The 18,544-nt window shown below is 50.1% G+C and overlaps 1 protein-coding gene across 2 annotated transcripts; it reads right to left on the bottom strand.

The window, feature by feature from the left end:
• Window positions 1-7,294, bottom strand: Eaat2 (Excitatory amino acid transporter 2). 2 transcript variants are annotated; one of them, XM_076910518.1, is made up of 11 exons: window positions 6,800-7,103; window positions 5,773-5,898; window positions 5,479-5,686; window positions 4,753-4,795; window positions 4,408-4,661; window positions 4,091-4,324; window positions 1,975-2,169; window positions 1,755-1,889; window positions 1,549-1,657; window positions 1,331-1,465; window positions 1-346 (listed from the first exon to the last, which is right to left on the bottom strand). In XM_076910518.1, exons 1-10 carry the CDS (start codon window positions 6,972-6,974, stop codon window positions 1,343-1,345), a joined length of 1,602 nt encoding a protein of 533 aa, XP_076766633.1. In that variant the 5' UTR covers window positions 6,975-7,103; the 3' UTR covers window positions 1-346; window positions 1,331-1,342. The 2 variants fall into 2 exon arrangements, with proteins under 2 accessions (XP_076766633.1, XP_076766634.1); XM_076910519.1 differs by having other exon boundaries at window positions 2-346; window positions 1,347-1,465; window positions 6,800-7,294.
• Window positions 7,295-18,544: the final 11,250 nt, after the last annotated feature.

The raw sequence follows: 18,544 nt of genomic DNA, 5'->3' as shown, positions 1-18,544 counted from the left end.
TTCGTATTGACTTCTGTATATATATATATGTGTGTGTATGTGTGTGTGTGTGTGTGTGTGTGTGTGTGTTTGTGTACGTGTGTATGCTTTCGTTTCATCAGTTAACGCTGTTCGCTTACACGTTCGCTTCACGTGCGGGTAATGCCTCGCGACAGCTTCCGTCGAAGTAGAAAACACGGTGCGACAAAACGGTGACACGTGTATCCGGTGTAACTCGTTACTTTCTTTGATCCCCGTTGAACGCGTCGCGCTCGATGGTATTTAGAGGCTAAACTAACACTCGGGCCGAAGCACAGGTCAAACTGTCTCCTCCGTCACGCTCCTCGGTATCTGCAATACGCTGATGCTGAAACGAAACAAGAATATTGAAGGCTGGCCCCGTCGCGCTTGGATCGATTCGAAGCAGCACTTTTAAAACGTTTAAGCAGGATGCAATGTTTTCGTACACGTGTCTCGCGGAACGGTGTGACGATCGCGTGGAAGAATGAGCGAGAGTCGTCGAGACGATGAGTGATGATCGACGTTCGTTGAATGATGCATAAATGCACGTTTCTCGTGTGCGCCGGACTGAAACGTGTGTTCGCGGGAAATTCCGATTGTCCGCTCGTTCCCACTTAAGCTCGTTGCCAAATCCATACCAATCCGTCGAACGATCGGTTCTTCTTCCTCACTCCTCGATCTGCGTGGTTCACGTTTGCTCTCTCGAGACGTGTGTACCGCGTATGTAAGTACATACGAACGATAATCGTGATATGGCGGACGCCTCTAAGCATCGAACACGTCGAAACGTTCCGTGCGCCCTTACTTCGGTCATCGAGCAGCAATTTCCACAAGACCGGTACGAAAGTTCACGCTGCTGGCTCGCACGACGCACCGTTTGCGACCACGGTGAGCTACGTTTCCGATCGATCGGTTTCTTTCGCCTTTTAACTTCTAACTCGAGACGACTAGCGTTTTCCGCCGCCCACGATACGCTTTAACGATTACGAGTTACTCGTAGAGTTCTACCGTTCTATAAGAGGACGTCCTGTAAAGGCGACGGAATTTTTTGCTCCTCGGACTGGCGCTAGTTGGGCGATGATCGATTCAGCTGACACGTTTCATCGATTTCCGAAACGAGTAAACGTTCGACAACGATGCGGTGAAACGGGGAGAGGCGTGCAGAGATATAACGTAACGTGTAAGTACGTACCATGAGGGAAGCCTGTCATGAATCATTTGTAAATGTCAACGGTCTGCGAGAGTCTTTTGCGGTAGCAAAGCAGAATAAAGGACGTAACGAAAATGCACGCGATCGTTGGGATCTTACAAAGTGATAGCCTAGCCCTACCAACAAGCTTGTTTACTTGGCGACACCGGCTATCCTCGAGTCGTCTTGCATTTCGACGACGATGGTGTCCGGATCAGGTACCCTGTTTGCGGAAATGCATCCGTTCGCGATAGTCGTGGGCAGGACAGTCTCCGACTGGAAAAAGAGACCGGCGATCATTACCCTTCTAGCTCTCGAAACGATTCCTTCCAACGTGATTCTCGCGATCGCACAATTACCTGATACGCTGCTGCATCCAGCGCCATTAATTCCTTCTTGGACAATTGCTCGACCACAGCGGCGGCGTAACAATCGCCCAGCATGTTGTTTGTGGTTCGAATGCGATCCCTGCAGTTGTAACGCGTCAAAGTGTACATAGGCAAGAGCGCATCGAGAGGAAGAGAGGAAGAGAGAGAGAGAGAGAAAAAGAGGATTCGATACTTACACGAACCAATCGATGGTGAACAACAGGGAGACGTTGTAAACCGGAGCGTCAATGGCGCTGAGAACAACCAGAAGGAGGACCAACGCGGCGCTTGGTACCGACGCCGATGAGACGGATGCAGCGGTCGAGGTTAAACTGTAAAGGGAACACAGCATTTCGTAGTTACAACAGAATGGCAAGAATCATTTGATTCGTGCGAAATTAGAAATCGCTCGCTTACATAACCGTTATAATTTCACCGAAACCCAGTACGATGCTGTGCATCTGCGCGATGAAGATGCTGGCAACGGCAACGAACAACGCAGTCCCGTCCATGTTAATGTTGCAGCCGATCGGCAGGACGAACCTGGTGACGCGTGGGTCGACCCGGAGCTTGTCCGTCATCAGACGAAAGGTGACCGGGAGCGCGGCAGCCCTGTGCAAAACTGTATTAGAAACGATCGGGCGAGAAGCACGTGTCGCGTGAATTGATTCAATGGACGGCGATCATTTCTGCGTGCTGCGTTGCCGGTGGTCCACACAAGGATGGGGGTCATTCTGGCGCGGTGTGATACGATTGCGTTTCGTTCTAATCGAACCGGCGGGCTGGTTTTGGTTATTTTGAGCGTTTCGATGATGAACACGGATCGAACGAAGCGAGGCACGGTGAACGGACGGTAGGAACGGTACGCGGCAAGTTCGATTGATAGAGCGTTGGGCGGTACGACGAGTGTATATGGGCGGAAAGGTTTTTGGGGGTGTTACTAATTAACCAGAATGACCGCAAAGACGAACTGAAAATGAACGAAGGTTAACGGCGACGTGGTACGGACGGTGATTCGTTAATCGGGGGTCTAGCGGCCAGGCAGACAATCCTGCAACAGACAATCGTATGTACCTTCATGTTGCGGCCATCGATTACTTACCAAGGCCACCCTCGGTCTCTGAACCACCTGCAAAAGGCCGCGTGCAGCGCGTGTTCTAATACATCATCATGATATTCATACAGTCTCTGTTCAGATACACTAAGAGCTGTTTCTCTCAGTCACAGTGTACGCACAGTTGTGTACGCTCTCTTCTGGAAAAAGTTAATCCACATAGAAAACAAGATTGAATTAGACAAGTTGCGGTTGAGGGGGCGTCGTTTTACTTGTGTTCCCGAGCGCCGCAATGATGGGACGGAAAAGGTTCGAAGCGCGTCATCGTATCGATTAATCACGATCGTTAGTCGACGTACGAATGCTTCTCTGTCCCACGATGCATCGATGGGGGTGCGGACGGGGGATTATTCGTGCGTTCGTCGTGCGGAACTGGGCGGAGACGAGACGGGAATCGGTAGGTGAAGAAGGGCTGCCGGGAGAGATCGGTCCGCGTGGGATAAACTGAAAAAATGATCGTTGCTTCGCGCGATCCGCGGTAATGGACGGTCAAAGAAATATAAATAGAATGATCGTAGATTCGGGTGTGTTCTGTGGGCCAAGTGATGGACGGCGCCGGCAAACCTGGAAGAGCGAGCTCGACACGAGCAACCAATATTTTTTTCAGCTTTCCTCTTGTTCTCGTAATATACTTAAATAGATGGCATAATTGGCGCGAAGCCTGTTTCGGCGTCCTCCTCCTCCTCCTCTTCTATCCTCTCGTTTGCTCGAGACAGAAGATTCGGATAATGGAAGCCCTTTAAGGCGTACACGCCATCGAGTGATCAGTCCAGGTGACACGGAGTCAGCTGATTTCCGGCTAAATACACGTACACGGATGCGAACGTAGAATGTAACTGTTCTTCCAATAGTACGATTATTATTATAATAATAACCGGTAGTATCCGCATCCTAAGTGCCACCCAGAACTGCATACCTCTACCCCTTTCTCTCTCACTCTCTCTCTCTCTCTCTCTCTCTTTCTCAATTTTCTTATCGGTCGAGGGTGAACATTATAGAAACATGAAAGGTTCGAATCGGAGAAAGACGGGCAGAAGGATCAACGTCAACGTTCGACAACGTCTCGGACGTTGTGAAACGCCGCTCGAAGGAGAACGGGACTAAGGCCTCGCAATGCCTCCTCTCGGCTGGCTGAAACATACTGTCTCTATCAATCGATACAGATCGTGCGTCGACCTGAGATCTTCCGAGTGTCCTCTTGATCGCCTTGCGAACTAGAGCACGACTTGAGAGATGTGAAAGAAAAAGAAAAAAAAAAAAAGAAAAGAAGAAGGGAAAGATGAAGGTAATTCGCGAGATCGACCGAGCAAGAGAGTTGAAAGGAAGCAATCTGACGACGACGACGACGACCGAGGCCGTGTGAGGTAGGCGATATGGGTACTCTGAAGGTCGGGCTGAGTTCGAAGATCGACGACTCACGTTGATGCCATGGCGAAGGCGGTGAGTGTACCCTGGGCGAGGCCGGCGTAGAATTTAAAGGGGTTCTTTCTCACGAAGGCCAGATAGATTAGCTGCATGATCACCAGCTGATAGATAAACACACCGATCACGATCGTGACGATGAACCAGGCGAGTTGCGACATCACCAGCGCCAAGTCGGCGACGCCTAGTATTTTCCCGGCAATTACCGAGGTGATGCCAACCGGTGTCATCCTGCGAACAGAAAGGAACAAAAGGATAACGTGTCGTCGATTTCGTTTCTCACACGCGCGCCACGTTTCCTCTCTCGCACGTACCACATTACAGTCGACACCATTCGCATGATGACCTCGAATACAGCCTTGAAGAAGTCGATTACAATTTGCCCCTTCTCGCCGAGAGTACCTAAGAACGTACCGAACACCAGGCAGAAGAAAACTATGCCCAGAGTGTTGGTGCCGCTCCTGTACTGGGTGACTCTCATCAACTCTTCGTCGCCGAGGACTTCCGAGGAAATCGAGTCGGTGAGGTTACGGAAGGGCGGCGTTTTTGGAACGTATACCGTGTGCGCCTGTGTGTGCAAGAAACGTTTCGTGTCAGGAGCGACGTATCAACCGATAGACCTGTGTGTCGGAGTGATCGTTAAAAGGTAAAGGGTGTACCTGCTGAAAGGCTGCTTGGAAAATATTATCCGGAAACATGTTCCTGTAACACGCGAAAAGGTACCAGTCAGATGCGCCGCATTTTTTATAACCGCTTAATCGATACCACCCGTTTATCGGCGACACACCGTATAATTCCATTAGTCGATGATATGCGCAGCGAAAAGGTGCACGTGCAAATAAGGCGAGCAGCGGATCGATCGAACTACTTTTATTTTCGTCGTAGCGGGTATCAATCCCGATTGTCGGAGAAGTTCATCGATCGTGAAATTGGCCGACCTTAATTCCCACCGAGGCGACGTCGTCCCGATTATTTCTCACAATGTATAAATAGACGGAGAAAGGAGAGAACGGCGAATCGATGAATCGTTTGGTAACGTGTGGGTATTATGCACGAATGTCGCGTGGTGGGAAATATCACTCAGCGCAGGGACGATCGTGTCATCGGAAGTTTTCGTCTGTTATCCCGTTCTCGTGTAAGATTGACACGCAAGGCTGCGAGGCGAGCTTGCACGACATCCCTGTCATCGGTTAGCACAGTGGAACGAGTCAACCATCGGCCCGACCACGAGCGGACCGGACCCTGGTTTAATCGTGGGAAAATTCCTGAACGCTGTCACCGGGGTACGTGTTGACGCAGAAGCACGGAAATAACGAGCGTGATCGATATCTCTAACGACTAACGCTATTTTAACGAGCAAAGAAGAAGAGATAAGTATACACTACCTTCCCAAATCGAGAAGGCTGTCCAAGATGTTAACGGCTCTGCCGCTGTGCGAGGTCGTGATCGATTTTCTAATTCCAGGATTACCCGGATGGATGAGCAGAACCAGGACAACGCCAAGGACAGCGTTCAACAATGACGTAAGTATGAAGTACACCAATGTTCGGACGGCGATCATTCCGTTCATCCTTGCGTTCAGGCTTGCCGATCCTGAAAATCGTGGGCAACCGAATCGATTAAAATACCATCGAACCACGCCGATCGAACGATCTTACGTCACTTACTCTCGTAGTTACCTGATATCAGACTGGCGATTACCAGCGGTAAAATCATTAATTTCAACAGCCTCATGAACAGCTCTCCAGGATAACTGATCAACATAACCGCGTCATCGCCGAGGCCCAACGGTCGCAAACCAAAACCTGGAAAAATAACGAGATCATCGCTAGAGTTACTCGCTTTCGATCGCATCTCGAAGTATAGATAGAAAGGTTCGTCGAAGATTGACATTTCGGTCTCGAAAAAGACAAGTTAATCAGATGAGTCTCGCGAAGGAAACCTCTCGGCACCGTGATTGACACCGTTTAACGGGATAACGCGCGAGATCCTCGTTTACGTAACCGTCGTTAATTTCAGTAGGGGTCGTTCACGTTGTCGGTCGCGTATAGCTCTCAACCGGTTCGTACCAGTCTTTTCTTCGTCAATTCGAATCTACGACGGCTAATGGTTCCTCGGGATAATGGTGGCTCGCGTGGTCACGTCACCCACCGGGAGATATAGACGCGACGATTACGAAGCCCCGATCGAGTTAAGTAGCGTGCATAACCAGCAGTTATTAACACACGTGTGACATTCGCCCACGTGACATACCAGAACGTTCCGTTCCCACAAACCCATGACGGGGCGAAACGAGAAAAGCGAAACGAGGATAAAAGGGTTGTTTCTACGCTGGTATGTAGAACCGTCGTGTGATCGATCGTCGGGGGAAGAGTAAGATCGGCTAGTATCGGATGAACTCGACCTTGGCACGTTTCTCCGTAATGGACGAAAGTGTCGGATGGTTTCGACGCGGTCAATCATTAGCCATCATCCGTAATGCATAATACAATGCGGCTCCGAGCGGAAGGTTAAGGGGAGGTGCGCGTTTTATTTCCGAGATCGATACGGACGATGGCACTGTTGACATTTAGTTGACATATCGACGATAGTCGGGAAAGGAAAAACGCGGTGGCGCCTGGTCGCCGGTCGACGAATCAGGTCATCGCGAGATACAAGATATCGCGGTTCTACCGATTCGCTGGCCGCAAGGCTGTGTTTACTTACCGAGTATCACGCCGAACAGAACACCGGAAAGGGTGACCACGAGAAGAAGATTCTCCCGCATGAACTTCCTGGTGTCGGCGGTCACCTTACGGGGACCCTGAGAGGCCGACACGTCCTGGCCATCCATCTTGGCGAACAAGTACTCGGAGAACCGAGCCGAGGACTTCTCCTCCATTTCACTGGGCCGCCAGTAAGCGGCGTAAGTGGTGGTGGAGGAGCCGGTCGCGCACGAGGAGGCCGATCCTCTGGGCGATCGCCCGGCTGATTCTGCCAAGCTCCCTTCTCGCGATCTCTCGCGGCTAACGGCGGGGCCCCGGCAGCACCACGACGACGACGGGTTGCCGTTTTGGGGGTGTTTCGGGAAATCCGTGCGGAACGAGCAATCACGCGCTCCCACCAGACGTGCTAATAGCCTGACGGCTTTACGAGACCCCGGTAGCTGGATCGTGGTACCGGGGATCCGACTCGACCTCTTTCCAGTCAAGTTTACCACGGATCAGGTCGCTCCCCTGCCTGGTCGCACACTCTCCGCTGCCTCGCGTTGCCTTCTACGCTCCGAACGGACTTACTTTCGCATCGGTCGCGAGCTGCGACAGCGACCGCGTATCTCCCGTCCGAAGAGGATCGTATCTCGAGAGAAGCGGCACCGATCGATCTTCCTGCGCCGTGCCGAGGTCACCGGTCTCTTCGGCTGGCCGGTTGATTCAGCTCGAACGTTCGCGCTGTTGCACAGGGTCAGTTACCTTTGACAGGCTCTACCACTTTGCACCTCGGGACGATGTCGCATGCACCGGAGAGTGCTCGAAGATGTCGCGTGACTTTTCTTCCTCGAACAGGGAGGATCGATCGAACGACGACGACGACGACGACGACGACGACGACGGTGGTGCGGCGGGGGAAAAAAGGAAACGGCGAATAAACTATCCCGATGAATGTCGACGATCGTTCGGATTTCGGTACGTCTGTCGCGAAGGATGAGCCCCGACTGGCTGGTTACCAGCGGACATATACGTATTGATTTCCTGGCTATCCGCTCCTCCCCCCTTTCCCTTGCTACCCCTAGCCGCTTCTACAGGTTCAACCGGAAGACGCTTGCGCGAACTCCGGTGGGCTAAGTCGGTCGCCAGAAACAAGGATTATATACTGACACCGATGATATTGTCGTTTGATTGTGCATCGTAGCAACACCGACACAGCTCCGAGAGAAGGGGGGAGGGGAATACAAAAGGAGTCGAAATAAAGGCACAGAGGCTTTGATGCGCGAAACGAGCCAAATGGATGACGCTTCGATGCTCGGGGGAAGTATTTTTGGCAAATGCACGTGCATCTCGTCGAAAGAAACGAATCTACTCTTACGTCGGAACCGCCTATTCTTTTCAAATCGATGTCCCAGTTCGTTTGTTTTTTTTTTCTCCTTCTACTCCTTTTTTAATCAGTCTAATTCCGCGAAATGACAGTCCCGCTTTCTCTGAGTCTACGCGCATAGGTGCTAAGAGAAAAATCCTTTCTCGTAACGGATAGGGGCGGACTTTAATCATAGCCGTCCACGTATCGCATGAAGCCAGGCAGCCGCGTGAGGCAAATTTGTAATGTAACTCTCGCATGCTCTGAATAACAAGATACCGGGTAAGTGTCCGACTGGGAACGGGCTGGATCTACTTGTGTCTGACCGTAGCGGCTTTTACTACTGAGGAACGGTGCAAGTGACTGTACCCGACAGCAAGAGATGGAAGCACCGGACTTTATTGCGGGGCATCGAACAAACCCCTCGCTAGCTACCCCTCGTAGCTCGTTTGAATTCCACCCTCTTTCTGCTTTCGAGCACGCGAACCTGTCGGATTCGTATGATAAGCGTCGCATGAAACGCGTGAAATTAGGCGAGCCACCGATGCGGAACACGAGCCCCTGTTCCTGAATAATGAAAGCGTGCTCTCCTTGTCCAAGATTGTTTCGGTGGAACTGGTATCGGAGTCTCATGCTGCTCGTAAATAATCTATAAACGTGAACGTACCACCGAGACCGCCGTCTATACGAGGCCTTCTATTTATCGGGCTCCTCGAACGTATGCAGCGACCATTTCCGCATCTTTTTCCCCGTGTCGGAAGAAGCTCTGCCTGAATTTTTCACGCTGCGACTGACGTTCGCCGAATCAGCCGTCATTTATAGTCGTTCGTCGAAGAACGGGTTTATGATTCGCTGGGAATCCGAGGATCTCGTTACGGAGGGAACGGACTCCCGAGCAAATTCAACTCGAGCCGACGAGGGGTATGGAAAACGAGGAACGTGTTGGAATACCGGTCACGGTTCCAGCGCGCATCGCGATAGGATCGAACGTGATTCGTACGGGAAGATAGGTCGATCGGAGGATCGCGTGAGACTTATCGGAGGATCGGACGCGTTTGCCTGGCGATCCGTCAATCGTCTCGTAAAAGTCGAAGTAAACGGGGTCCAATCTACGCGGCGCAGGATACGAATTTAATTTTCCCGAACATTGAACGCTTAACGCGCGGTCAGATTTAATTAATCGACCATCGATGACGCTGTTGTTTCGTATTTACATCACATTGCTCGTAGTAACCATAGACCGGGACTCCCTATTGTTTACCCGCGAACCGGCAAATCGGTTTAACAAGCACAAACAGGGTAGTTAGGAGAACAAAAGCGATCTAGGCGCGAATACTTGAACGGCTCCTGTTCTCGACCATTAATCTTCTGTTGCCTTTATCCGCCGTGCGTGTAGCTGCGCCGATAAATTCGATTAAATCGTGGAACGGAAAAGACGGGGAGAGTATCGCGTCGCGTCGCGTCGCGTTTGTCTCGAAGCGACGCGCGTCGGGTATTGGAAGATCGCGCGGTGGTCCTGGTAGCTCGAGCACACAATGGGCATCGATGCGAAACGCGAGACGGTGGAAGAGATGCGGAGTAAAGGGTGAAGAGGGTCGAGAAACGGCGGGAAAGGAACTGGGCTCCAGCTAAGTAGATTTAAGAATCACGTCGGTATTGCACAGTGGTTGGTGAGTCGCCCGAGGCATGAATAGAACTCGGAACTGTGGTGAAGACAAGGGCCATTATGCCGGCACGTAAAGCGACGTCAGCCAAAGCTCGAGTGTCCGTTCTTTCTTGCATCTCCAGCCAGCTTTCATTCTCTCTTTCTCCTTCTTTTATGATGTCGCGCTAGCCGCACAGTAGTACCGTCATCCAGTCGCGCCCTTCATTCTGTTCTTCACCTATTTTCCTTTTCTCCGTTACGTTCGCCTGGATCTTGACGTTCGGTAGGTCATCGGGTTGCCAGACACGGGATGTGCCCGGTCCGAACTATCCGCCGACTACCCTCGAGTCGTTCGTTTCAGAACCGCTCGAAGAGTTTCTTAAAAGGCACCGCAATTAAATTTGTCGAACGTAATTACGAGAAAAAGCCTCGTCGGAAGAGCCGATGCTGCTTCGAATTTAGATAAATTTTCCAGGTTGCTTTCCTGGATGGAGTAAACTGTAATTAAATGCAGCCGACCCTCGCGTCTTCGAACCGAAACTCTTTTTCTGCCCGCGTCTGTCTTCGCTTCGCCTCTTTTGCTCGCTCGCAAATTCCTTGGCGAACCAGCGCCCGCGTTTCGGATCGATCTGAACGGGAAAGTTCCCGAACTGACTCGCGTGGGCGATGGATTACAGTTTAAAGCGTAGAAAAAGTTCGTTTCGAGAGGGGGTTCGGCGAAAAATCAGTTGCGCGCAGTTCTGCAGATCGACGGGTGGACGATGCGGATCGTAAATCATTCTCCGTTCGCTAGTTACCGAATTTTCTCCCTCGGTTTCCCCTCGTTTAATGCATTTTCATAATTCGCAGGAAATTACTTTTTTCTTTTGCGAACCCGTAGCAGCGCGATTAAACTGCCGGCCACTTTCAACGTTAACGCGGTTTTAAACGGAACGAGTTCGCGCGAGGATGAAATAAATTAAAGCGGATCGTTCGCGGCTGGTGAATCTATTTTATACGTAGAAATTTCCGATACGCACTGCTTTCGATGTATCTTCGCGCTTCGTACAAAGAGTTATCTGCACGCTGAGAGCGAATAAATGCATTCCCCGTGGAAACTGTTCGTTATCGGGTATCCTTAGGTTGCCTCGGACGAGGTATTGTTGGTGTTACAATACGGTACCTATCGCATCTAGCATGCTCTAATTCTCGTTACGTTTGATAAGCAATAAATTACGCTCTCGACGTCCGACGGAACAGAAGCGGAAGCGAAGGAAGCGTTCAACAAGTATAATGATCGCTCGTGAACACGCGGGATGAAACGTTCAGGAATTGTTCCGAGCACTTTTCACGCTCTTCCGCGGATCGAGCACCTTTCATCGTTCGTTCCCTGTACATCCGTGCATCGATCACGGCCGATGCAAATCACTCGATATTGCTACGCGTAGCGACAGGGGAGATTCGCGTCTATCTAGAATGCACAGAGCAATCGTGAGTTTCGCGCTTTGGGAAATTATTTGTTCTCGCCTCGTCCTTAATTGTGCCGGTCGTTTGAAAAGTTCGTGCGAACCATCGGTTCGTAACGAAGGAAAGGACAAAGGTCAGCGAGAAAGGGGAAACGAGAGAGAGAGAGAGAGAGACGATTCGCGAGGAGGAAGCGATCGCGGCGAGGGTAATTCCATTCAGCCAAGAAGATGAGTTTCACTCGAAAGTGACGTAGAGGAAGCTTGTATCGGTAGCTTGAAACAACGTGGGAAGAAATAACGTACCGTCAGTACTTGGCACTGCATCATTTCTGCTCGGCTCGAAACGAGCACGAGAATCCAACTTCCTGTTGATTCGATTCCAGTAACCGATGGAACGATTCACGATCGCCGGTACCTTGTGCTTAAAGCATAACCTTGGAAGATCCTCTTCCAGGAATGTTGCTTCGGAAATGAGTCCGGCGAGAATTGCCTCGACGGTTAAACGAGATTCGCGCTGGAAAGAGATTTAATTGAGCACGGAGCATTCCCCCTTCGTAACAACGTTTCATCGCTAAGATTTATTTTTCGCATTAGGCGGGAACGATATTTAATTTTACTCCCTCTCTCCCTCTCTCTCTCCCTTGTAAACCCGTATAATATTCTCGACTTCTACTCGTTAAAGAGATTACTAGACTTTTTTATTTACCGTGATCTGCGTCGATGCGACGAACGTTGAATTATTTTTACGTAAAAATAATAGGAGGAAATCTGGATGAAACGAGGAGAACGAAAGAAAAGAGGCGCGGCGGACTCGCATGCCCCCTCAAACTAGGAATAGAAACTTGTGCCGTTTTACGTCGCTGAGTTGTCTCCTTTATCGCTGCCTCTCGCTTTTTTTTGTCTTCGCGCTCTGGTTCTTTTATTGCTGGAATCTGCAACCTTGCACCGCTTTCTTTATCCCGGGAATTCTCCTATTTCGTGTTAGAATCGATCTCGCTTTCTTGTACGCACGAACTTTCGAAAGGCTGGCTGCGGAAAATAACACCCTCGCTTTCGATATTAGTTTTATAATGGACGCCGTTTGAATAGACGGAAGGTACTGTGGGATCATATCGGGAGCATTTAAACGTCGCCCGATACAACATCCCTCCTACGGATCTTCGCGTGGTAGAATTTTTATCAACCGTCTTGCACAATTGCAATGTTCCGTGTCCTTCCTTGAACGGAATCGATTTTAGTATTCTTCCAGGCTCTCTAAAGAGGCCACTTCTGGCTACGCATCGCAAGGCAACGGTGAATACAGTCACGTACTACGAAAAGATACAATACATACTGGATGAGGGTATTTGCGGGTGCCGAACGGGCGATCGATCCTCCGAATTTCGTGACCCGATACAGGATCGATGATGCATCGAGTTATTATAGAAGTGCAAACCTGGATACAATAATACTCGGCTCACCAATGGTCCCTCTCGCATTGGATTTCACCGACTTGGCTCAGTTTTTCGCTGCTCGTCTCCGACCGCTGGTTCGAGGGTAGCGGAAACGTGGCAAGTTGGACGGGCAAGTCCGACGCGTCTAACCGCGTACCACCGCTCCGTACAGTCAGCTGTCATTGGTAATATCTTGGTAATCTAATAACACCGAGGATCGAGCGTCTCTCCCGTGAATAGATGACGTGTACAAACTGGCAAAGCAAATTGGAATTGCACCGGGTTCGTGGCCGCTGCGTCGAGCACAAAGACCACTCTCTCTCTCTCTCTCTCTCTCCAGTGACCCAACGTCGTACAATGTATCCCATCTATCCTCGAGAGAGTCGAATGCAATCGCTTCGTATAGTCGAGCGAAGTAAAACGGTAATGCGCGCTCGATCGACTGTCCATGACATCGCGAACAGGACCTTGAAACATCGACGCTCGTAGGGACGGTTCCGTTGTAATACGACAACTTGATCGGAAGCGATTTGCATGAAATTTCATGAAACGTGTCTTCTTAGTACGCGGCGCCGTTACATTTGTCACTCACCGGGACGTGCATTAAAACCGATGATTTACGCGCTCGTAGGATTACGCGTTCCACGACTACGGAGCGTTACGATCGAGAGGGTACCGCGATCCAGGGATTAATTATACCCAAATACGTTATAATCGTCGAGCGAGAGACACGTTAAATCTTCGATTTATAGAATAATTAGCCCGAACGGTACGGCCAGGGCCAGAACGGGGAGCAGATGTCCCCGATAATTGATGCGGGGATGAAAATTTACTCGCCGCTGGGAACTTCGATGATAACCGCGAACGAACGCGGGACTCGAAATTATTTTTCTTCTCAGCGAGCGACGTCTCGTACACGACTCGTACACGTCGAGGGGCGAAATTGCGATTTCGCGGTGTGGCTCGCGTGTCACGCGACCCTCGACGAAATCGTTCTCGGTTGTTCGCCGTAGAGAAACGGCCGATTGAAATTTGTAACGTCATCAGGGAGCATCGGGTATTACACGATAACCGGCTAATGATATGCTTACGCGCCTCTGCAAGCCTGCATCGTATTTGCATCGGCGAATACGAGAGTAAGACACGCGGAAATTGTATCCGCGATTCTGCGCAACGTAATTTATTCAAGCCACTTTCCCCCGGAGCAACGGATGCCCTCTTCATTTGCATATAAATACGCATCGATGCGCTAACTAAAAACACCCATCGTGCAGATATCCCGAAACTTGCCGGTTTCGATCATTTTGCGCACGGCAATTTATCCGCGAGCTCGTTAACAAAACGAACCGCTGTTTCGCGTCCGACAAGAAGGATCGCGTTTGCGAGGAGACGATCGGACGCTGTTTTCTACAGCGATAAACTGCCGGCTGATTTATCAGCTGAACTCGTGAACCGGACACGGGCGAGCTTGAGAGGAAAAACGAATCCTAGCTCTACGGCGGAAGTCAGAAATGGCTCGCCAAGTGGTACGTTACAACGTTACCTGCCCCCGTAGTCGTGACTATTTCCGGTCAGAAAACTCGTCGCATCCGTTGCAGAGTTGAAAAGTTCCCGAAATCGACTTTGAACGACGGTACAAATTGTAAGTCAATTGTAAGACGAAGACTCGAAACAGAAAGAACGAGTCGATGATCGTTTGATGAACGAATCGTGCGGGTGTGCTCCGTTCGAGGGAAAATGCAAGAGAAACGAGCGTCTGCGCATTACCAGGACAGCCTACCACGAGAACTCCTGTAGAAAACGAGGCTCGCAGAATTCCACGGAACGAACAGTGCGCGGACCGCCAGCACGCGACGCGGTTGCTTCGACGCGACACCTTCTTCGCGTTCACCCTCGCCACGGATCATCCACGACTCTTTCAAAGTACATCATCGCGCGGCTAGTTACAACGGATCGCGAAGAAACGCGAACGAAAGCAAAGGACAGAACTTCGAGTTACGCGCTTGCAACTGCGTGTTCCTCGTTTTCCACGGCGTGTCCCTTTATTCCGTTGATACGAGATTCACGGTTGCGTACGCTACGTGAAACTAATAAATTGCAAATAAATCACGCGGAGAACGATTGTCCTCTCGCTGGAAATAAGCGAGTAAAACCGGATTACGCGGCGCTCGCTGCTGCCGGACAATTGAAATCATTAAAATGCAATCGCGGGCCATCGATGTTTCGCGGTGTAACGTTAACGAACGCATCAAGCCGACGTAGAAGGTATTTACAACGAATTAGACCGCGGTGCACCGCGGTGAAACCAGACCGAGGAGAGAAACTACGAGAGAGGGACTTTTGTAATGAATATTTGTCGGACGTTCGGAATTGAATTTCCGATGGACCGGGCTTGCTAGGAAATGTGAACGAGAGGATCGACTCGTGGACCAGGATTCGAGTAAAATTCTTAGCGAGGACACAATAAGATACGCAAGAAGAAGTGCCGTGCTCAAGAAAAATGGGACGATCGAAGCAATATTACATAATTTTACGGTAATTTCTGCCTTTTCATCCCTTTTGTCCGTTCTGAATATCGTCTAACTATCGCTTTAACTTTTCGCGGTTCTTTTTTACGAGTATCGAAAGCCTATAATTATTACCAACCTCGATGATTATGCATCGGCGAGATTTTCCCAGTTTATCGTATTAAACTCGCGCAGTGAAAGAGGGAGAAAAGGGGGGAAGGAAAATGACGGGATTATCAAAAAATATTCGACCGCGCGATATTAGCTTTAAAAAGTATACCGGATCGTTTGCGAAAAGTACGACGAAAGTTGTTCCGTTCACGGCTCTCATTGTCCCGTTTATCTCTTTAAGAAAATATCCAAACTTTACGCTTCGGAGCCGCGTAACTTTCGCGAAAGGTGTACACGTTATAGAAGAGAACGGTCCGTTATGAAATTCGAGGAATTGCGCGCAATTTCTACCAAACTTCCGGCTAAGCGCCATTCCCAGGATTCGCGCAATTTCCTTCGGACGACCCCTGTCAAGAAATCGTTCCGCATTTTCAATTCCGGATGCCAGGCGACGATAAAACGATTAAGGAAAGTGTACGCGAAAGCTCGGTAAACAAATAAACGGGCCAAGTAGCGAACTTGGCGAAACGAAGCTTTCAAAAGCCGCAGCGACCCTCCACGCGTCCCATTAATTCTAATAAATACGATCGATTAAGCTGGATGCGACTCGCGAATCGCAACGTCACTTCGATCTCTTCGTTCACCAAAAACAGGAGTTTAATCGGCGACCCTGTCCTCGGAATTCTCTCCGATCCGTCGCGCGATTTCACCAGCGTTCGACCGTATTCCTGCTTCGTCACTTGACGGTAGACGGTTTTAGCGACCAGTCGGTCTTTAATCAATTTAAAAAGAAACAAGCCGCTTAATGAGGATTCCTTGCCTACGGTAAAATTACACGGTTTAATTAACGGGTTTGTTACATTGGCGGCCACCTCGTAAATCCATAATTGACGGGATAAAGGACTAGTTACATGGTAATAATTTACGCGTAACTACAGGCCGTACGCGACGTTCCTTCGGCGACTTTCTATAATTATTCTGCAACGTTGTGGACCGACTTCTTTTTTTTCTTTTTCGCGCGAGAAACTTTGCTGGAAATCGCACGAGCTTAACCGAAGATTGCTTCTCTTTCCGTTACTTCCCGTTATCCCGGCCGAAGCGAAAACATCCGGAAGGGAATTTGCAAATTAAACGAAATCATTCCGCGATCAGATTACGACGATCCCTTGATTCGAACGGGCTCAAGTTCCGCGATTACGATCGTCAAATTTCAATTTTAAATATTGCCCCGCGTGGCACTTGCTGCCAGCCGTGCGGAGAGATTACTCGTTCGAGTCTCCGCGCTCAGACGTTGCTTCTACCGCTTACACAAGGCCGAGGAATCCCTTTGGAAGAGTCGCGACAATGGAACGATCATTTCTCCGAGCGTTGCCCACGAGGAAATGCAACTTTTTCGCACGCGAAATCTTCGCGAATACTTCCCAAACTACGAAGCGATAATTCTTGTTCGGATAGCCCTGGGGAATGGAATATTCTGTATCCAGACGCGCAGAGGCAATCACACGATCCATCACCGGCATGGGTTTTCCGCTAGAAACTTTATTTCTCCTACGGATTCTAAAGGAGCTGCTCCTCGCGTGTCAGTGATTTAAACACGTTTCACCCCTTTCTCGCCCGTATGCTTCATCGACGATCATTCGAGCATTAACCAAAAGAATTGTTCTCGTGTTCGCGGCTCTACTGTTCGATATCCTCGATGACTGAAACTATTTCATAGCGAAATACGCCCAATTTAAAAGCGACGAAAAACGTATCGATGGTGCTCGTCTAGCGTGCCTTTTACACGCTACGTAAATGCACGACAACGTCACCCCCGTAAGGGTCTCTCCGTTGCCCTTTCGCTCCATCATGGCGCCACCATTAGTCTCTGTCTTCTCCCTCTCTCTTTCGTGACATTCCTCGCACAGGAAGCTGGAGCTTACGTGGTGCGGTAGGTCAGGGGGTCGGGAGGTCCGCCACCCTCACACGGGACTTCGGTGCTTCCGTTTCACTGTAAACGGTTTACCTATCGGAAGTGTCGCGCTCTGTGTTCGGTTCCACCCTCTGCCACGCGATTCGAGCAGCTCGATATAAAACGGTGAACGATTTCGAGTCGATTTATATTAGATGCGCCGATTAGTCCAAGTCACGGTATTCATTTGCATTCCATTCTTCGGAGATTTAAGACAGAAAAGAAAGCCGGCTAAACGAAAACGCTGGAATATTCTCGCGTTCCTCGAGAAAGAATGAATGTAAGCCAGGGTGGACGCTATCGCCGGACGCGTGAATTAATTTCGTCCGCGTTCCCGTTTCCACTCGAGCCTGTTGGAAAGCTTCGCTGCAATAACACCCCGTTTTTTTTTTAAAGAAATCTCGTGCACATGGCATTCCATCCAGAAGAAACCGTCGCATCTGTCAACATTTTCGAAAACGATGTTGGCGTAAGCCTCGAACGCCGAGCAGCTTGTAACAATGGCCGTAAATTGTGAAAACGAAGCTGATAGTTAATTACGTTAAAACGTAAAGAGGAAATTTTCGTTGACCAGCCACCCGGGGGACCGAGCGCAGCTTTACGTAACGAGCAGGGAGGGGAATAAAGTAAATCCCATTGTTTAATCGCTATCATCGTTTACGAGTACTTAGCTCGTTCGGACAAGGTCAGGAATTTCTCGAACGCGACGATAAAAGGGCACTGGAGCTCGTTAACGCAGCCTGCGCGATTCGCTGCACGCGTTCCTGTTTTCTACGACGCTACATTAAGCAGATTGCGCGTTCAGGTGTTCCTGTCCGTGAAACGAAAATAACGGGGGAGCGCGCGCTTTCGTTGTCGTTCAACTTGACGAGTACCGGTAGTTTCGCTGGGATTTACGGATCGTAAGAAAAGGGAAACGGAATCGCCGGTAGATCGAGAGATAGAACGCGTACGTGCCATTTCGCGGAACAAGATATCTAGGCGCACGTGTCACAGAGGATTGCGTTGATTTGCAGATGAGGAGAAACCGGAAGGACCCCCTGAGTCGTCGGGACAACGACGACGACTGATTATGACGCGCGTCCGCACGCGCCGCGATCTCTCTCGTCTCCTCCTGCCATTCTCATCCTCCGAGACCTTCCATCTTCCCTGCAACCTGTTCCTCCTCATCCTCGGCCTCGCCTCCGTACGCACCGTCCTGCCGTGCAGTGAAAGGACGAGGCCCCAGAGTCATGACCTCGCTACGTTTCCGTTTCCATATCTCGCCGATGTACCCGAGAGGAAATATCCCCGCAGGGATCCCGAGGAT

This window comes from Xylocopa sonorina, chromosome 2 (genome assembly GCF_050948175.1).
Source record: "Xylocopa sonorina isolate GNS202 chromosome 2, iyXylSono1_principal, whole genome shotgun sequence".
Classification (NCBI taxonomy): domain Eukaryota; kingdom Metazoa; phylum Arthropoda; class Insecta; order Hymenoptera; family Apidae; genus Xylocopa; species Xylocopa sonorina.
The sequence above is the reverse complement of the archived record's forward strand: the minus strand, read 5'-3'. Positions and strand labels throughout refer to the sequence as shown.

Coding starts and splice junctions, on each gene's coding strand:
- Eaat2 (XM_076910519.1), bottom strand. CDS start 6,974: ATGGAGGAGAAGTCCTCGGCTCGGTTCTCCGAGTACTTGTTCGCCAAG. Junction 5,899..6,799: donor TCTGTTCGGCGTGATACTCG/GTAAGTAAACAC, acceptor TTATTTTTCCAG/GTTTTGGTTTGCGACCGTTG. Junction 347..1,346: donor AGGATAGCCGGTGTCGCCAA/GTAAACAAGCTT, acceptor GTTTCGTTTCAG/CATCAGCGTATTGCAGATAC.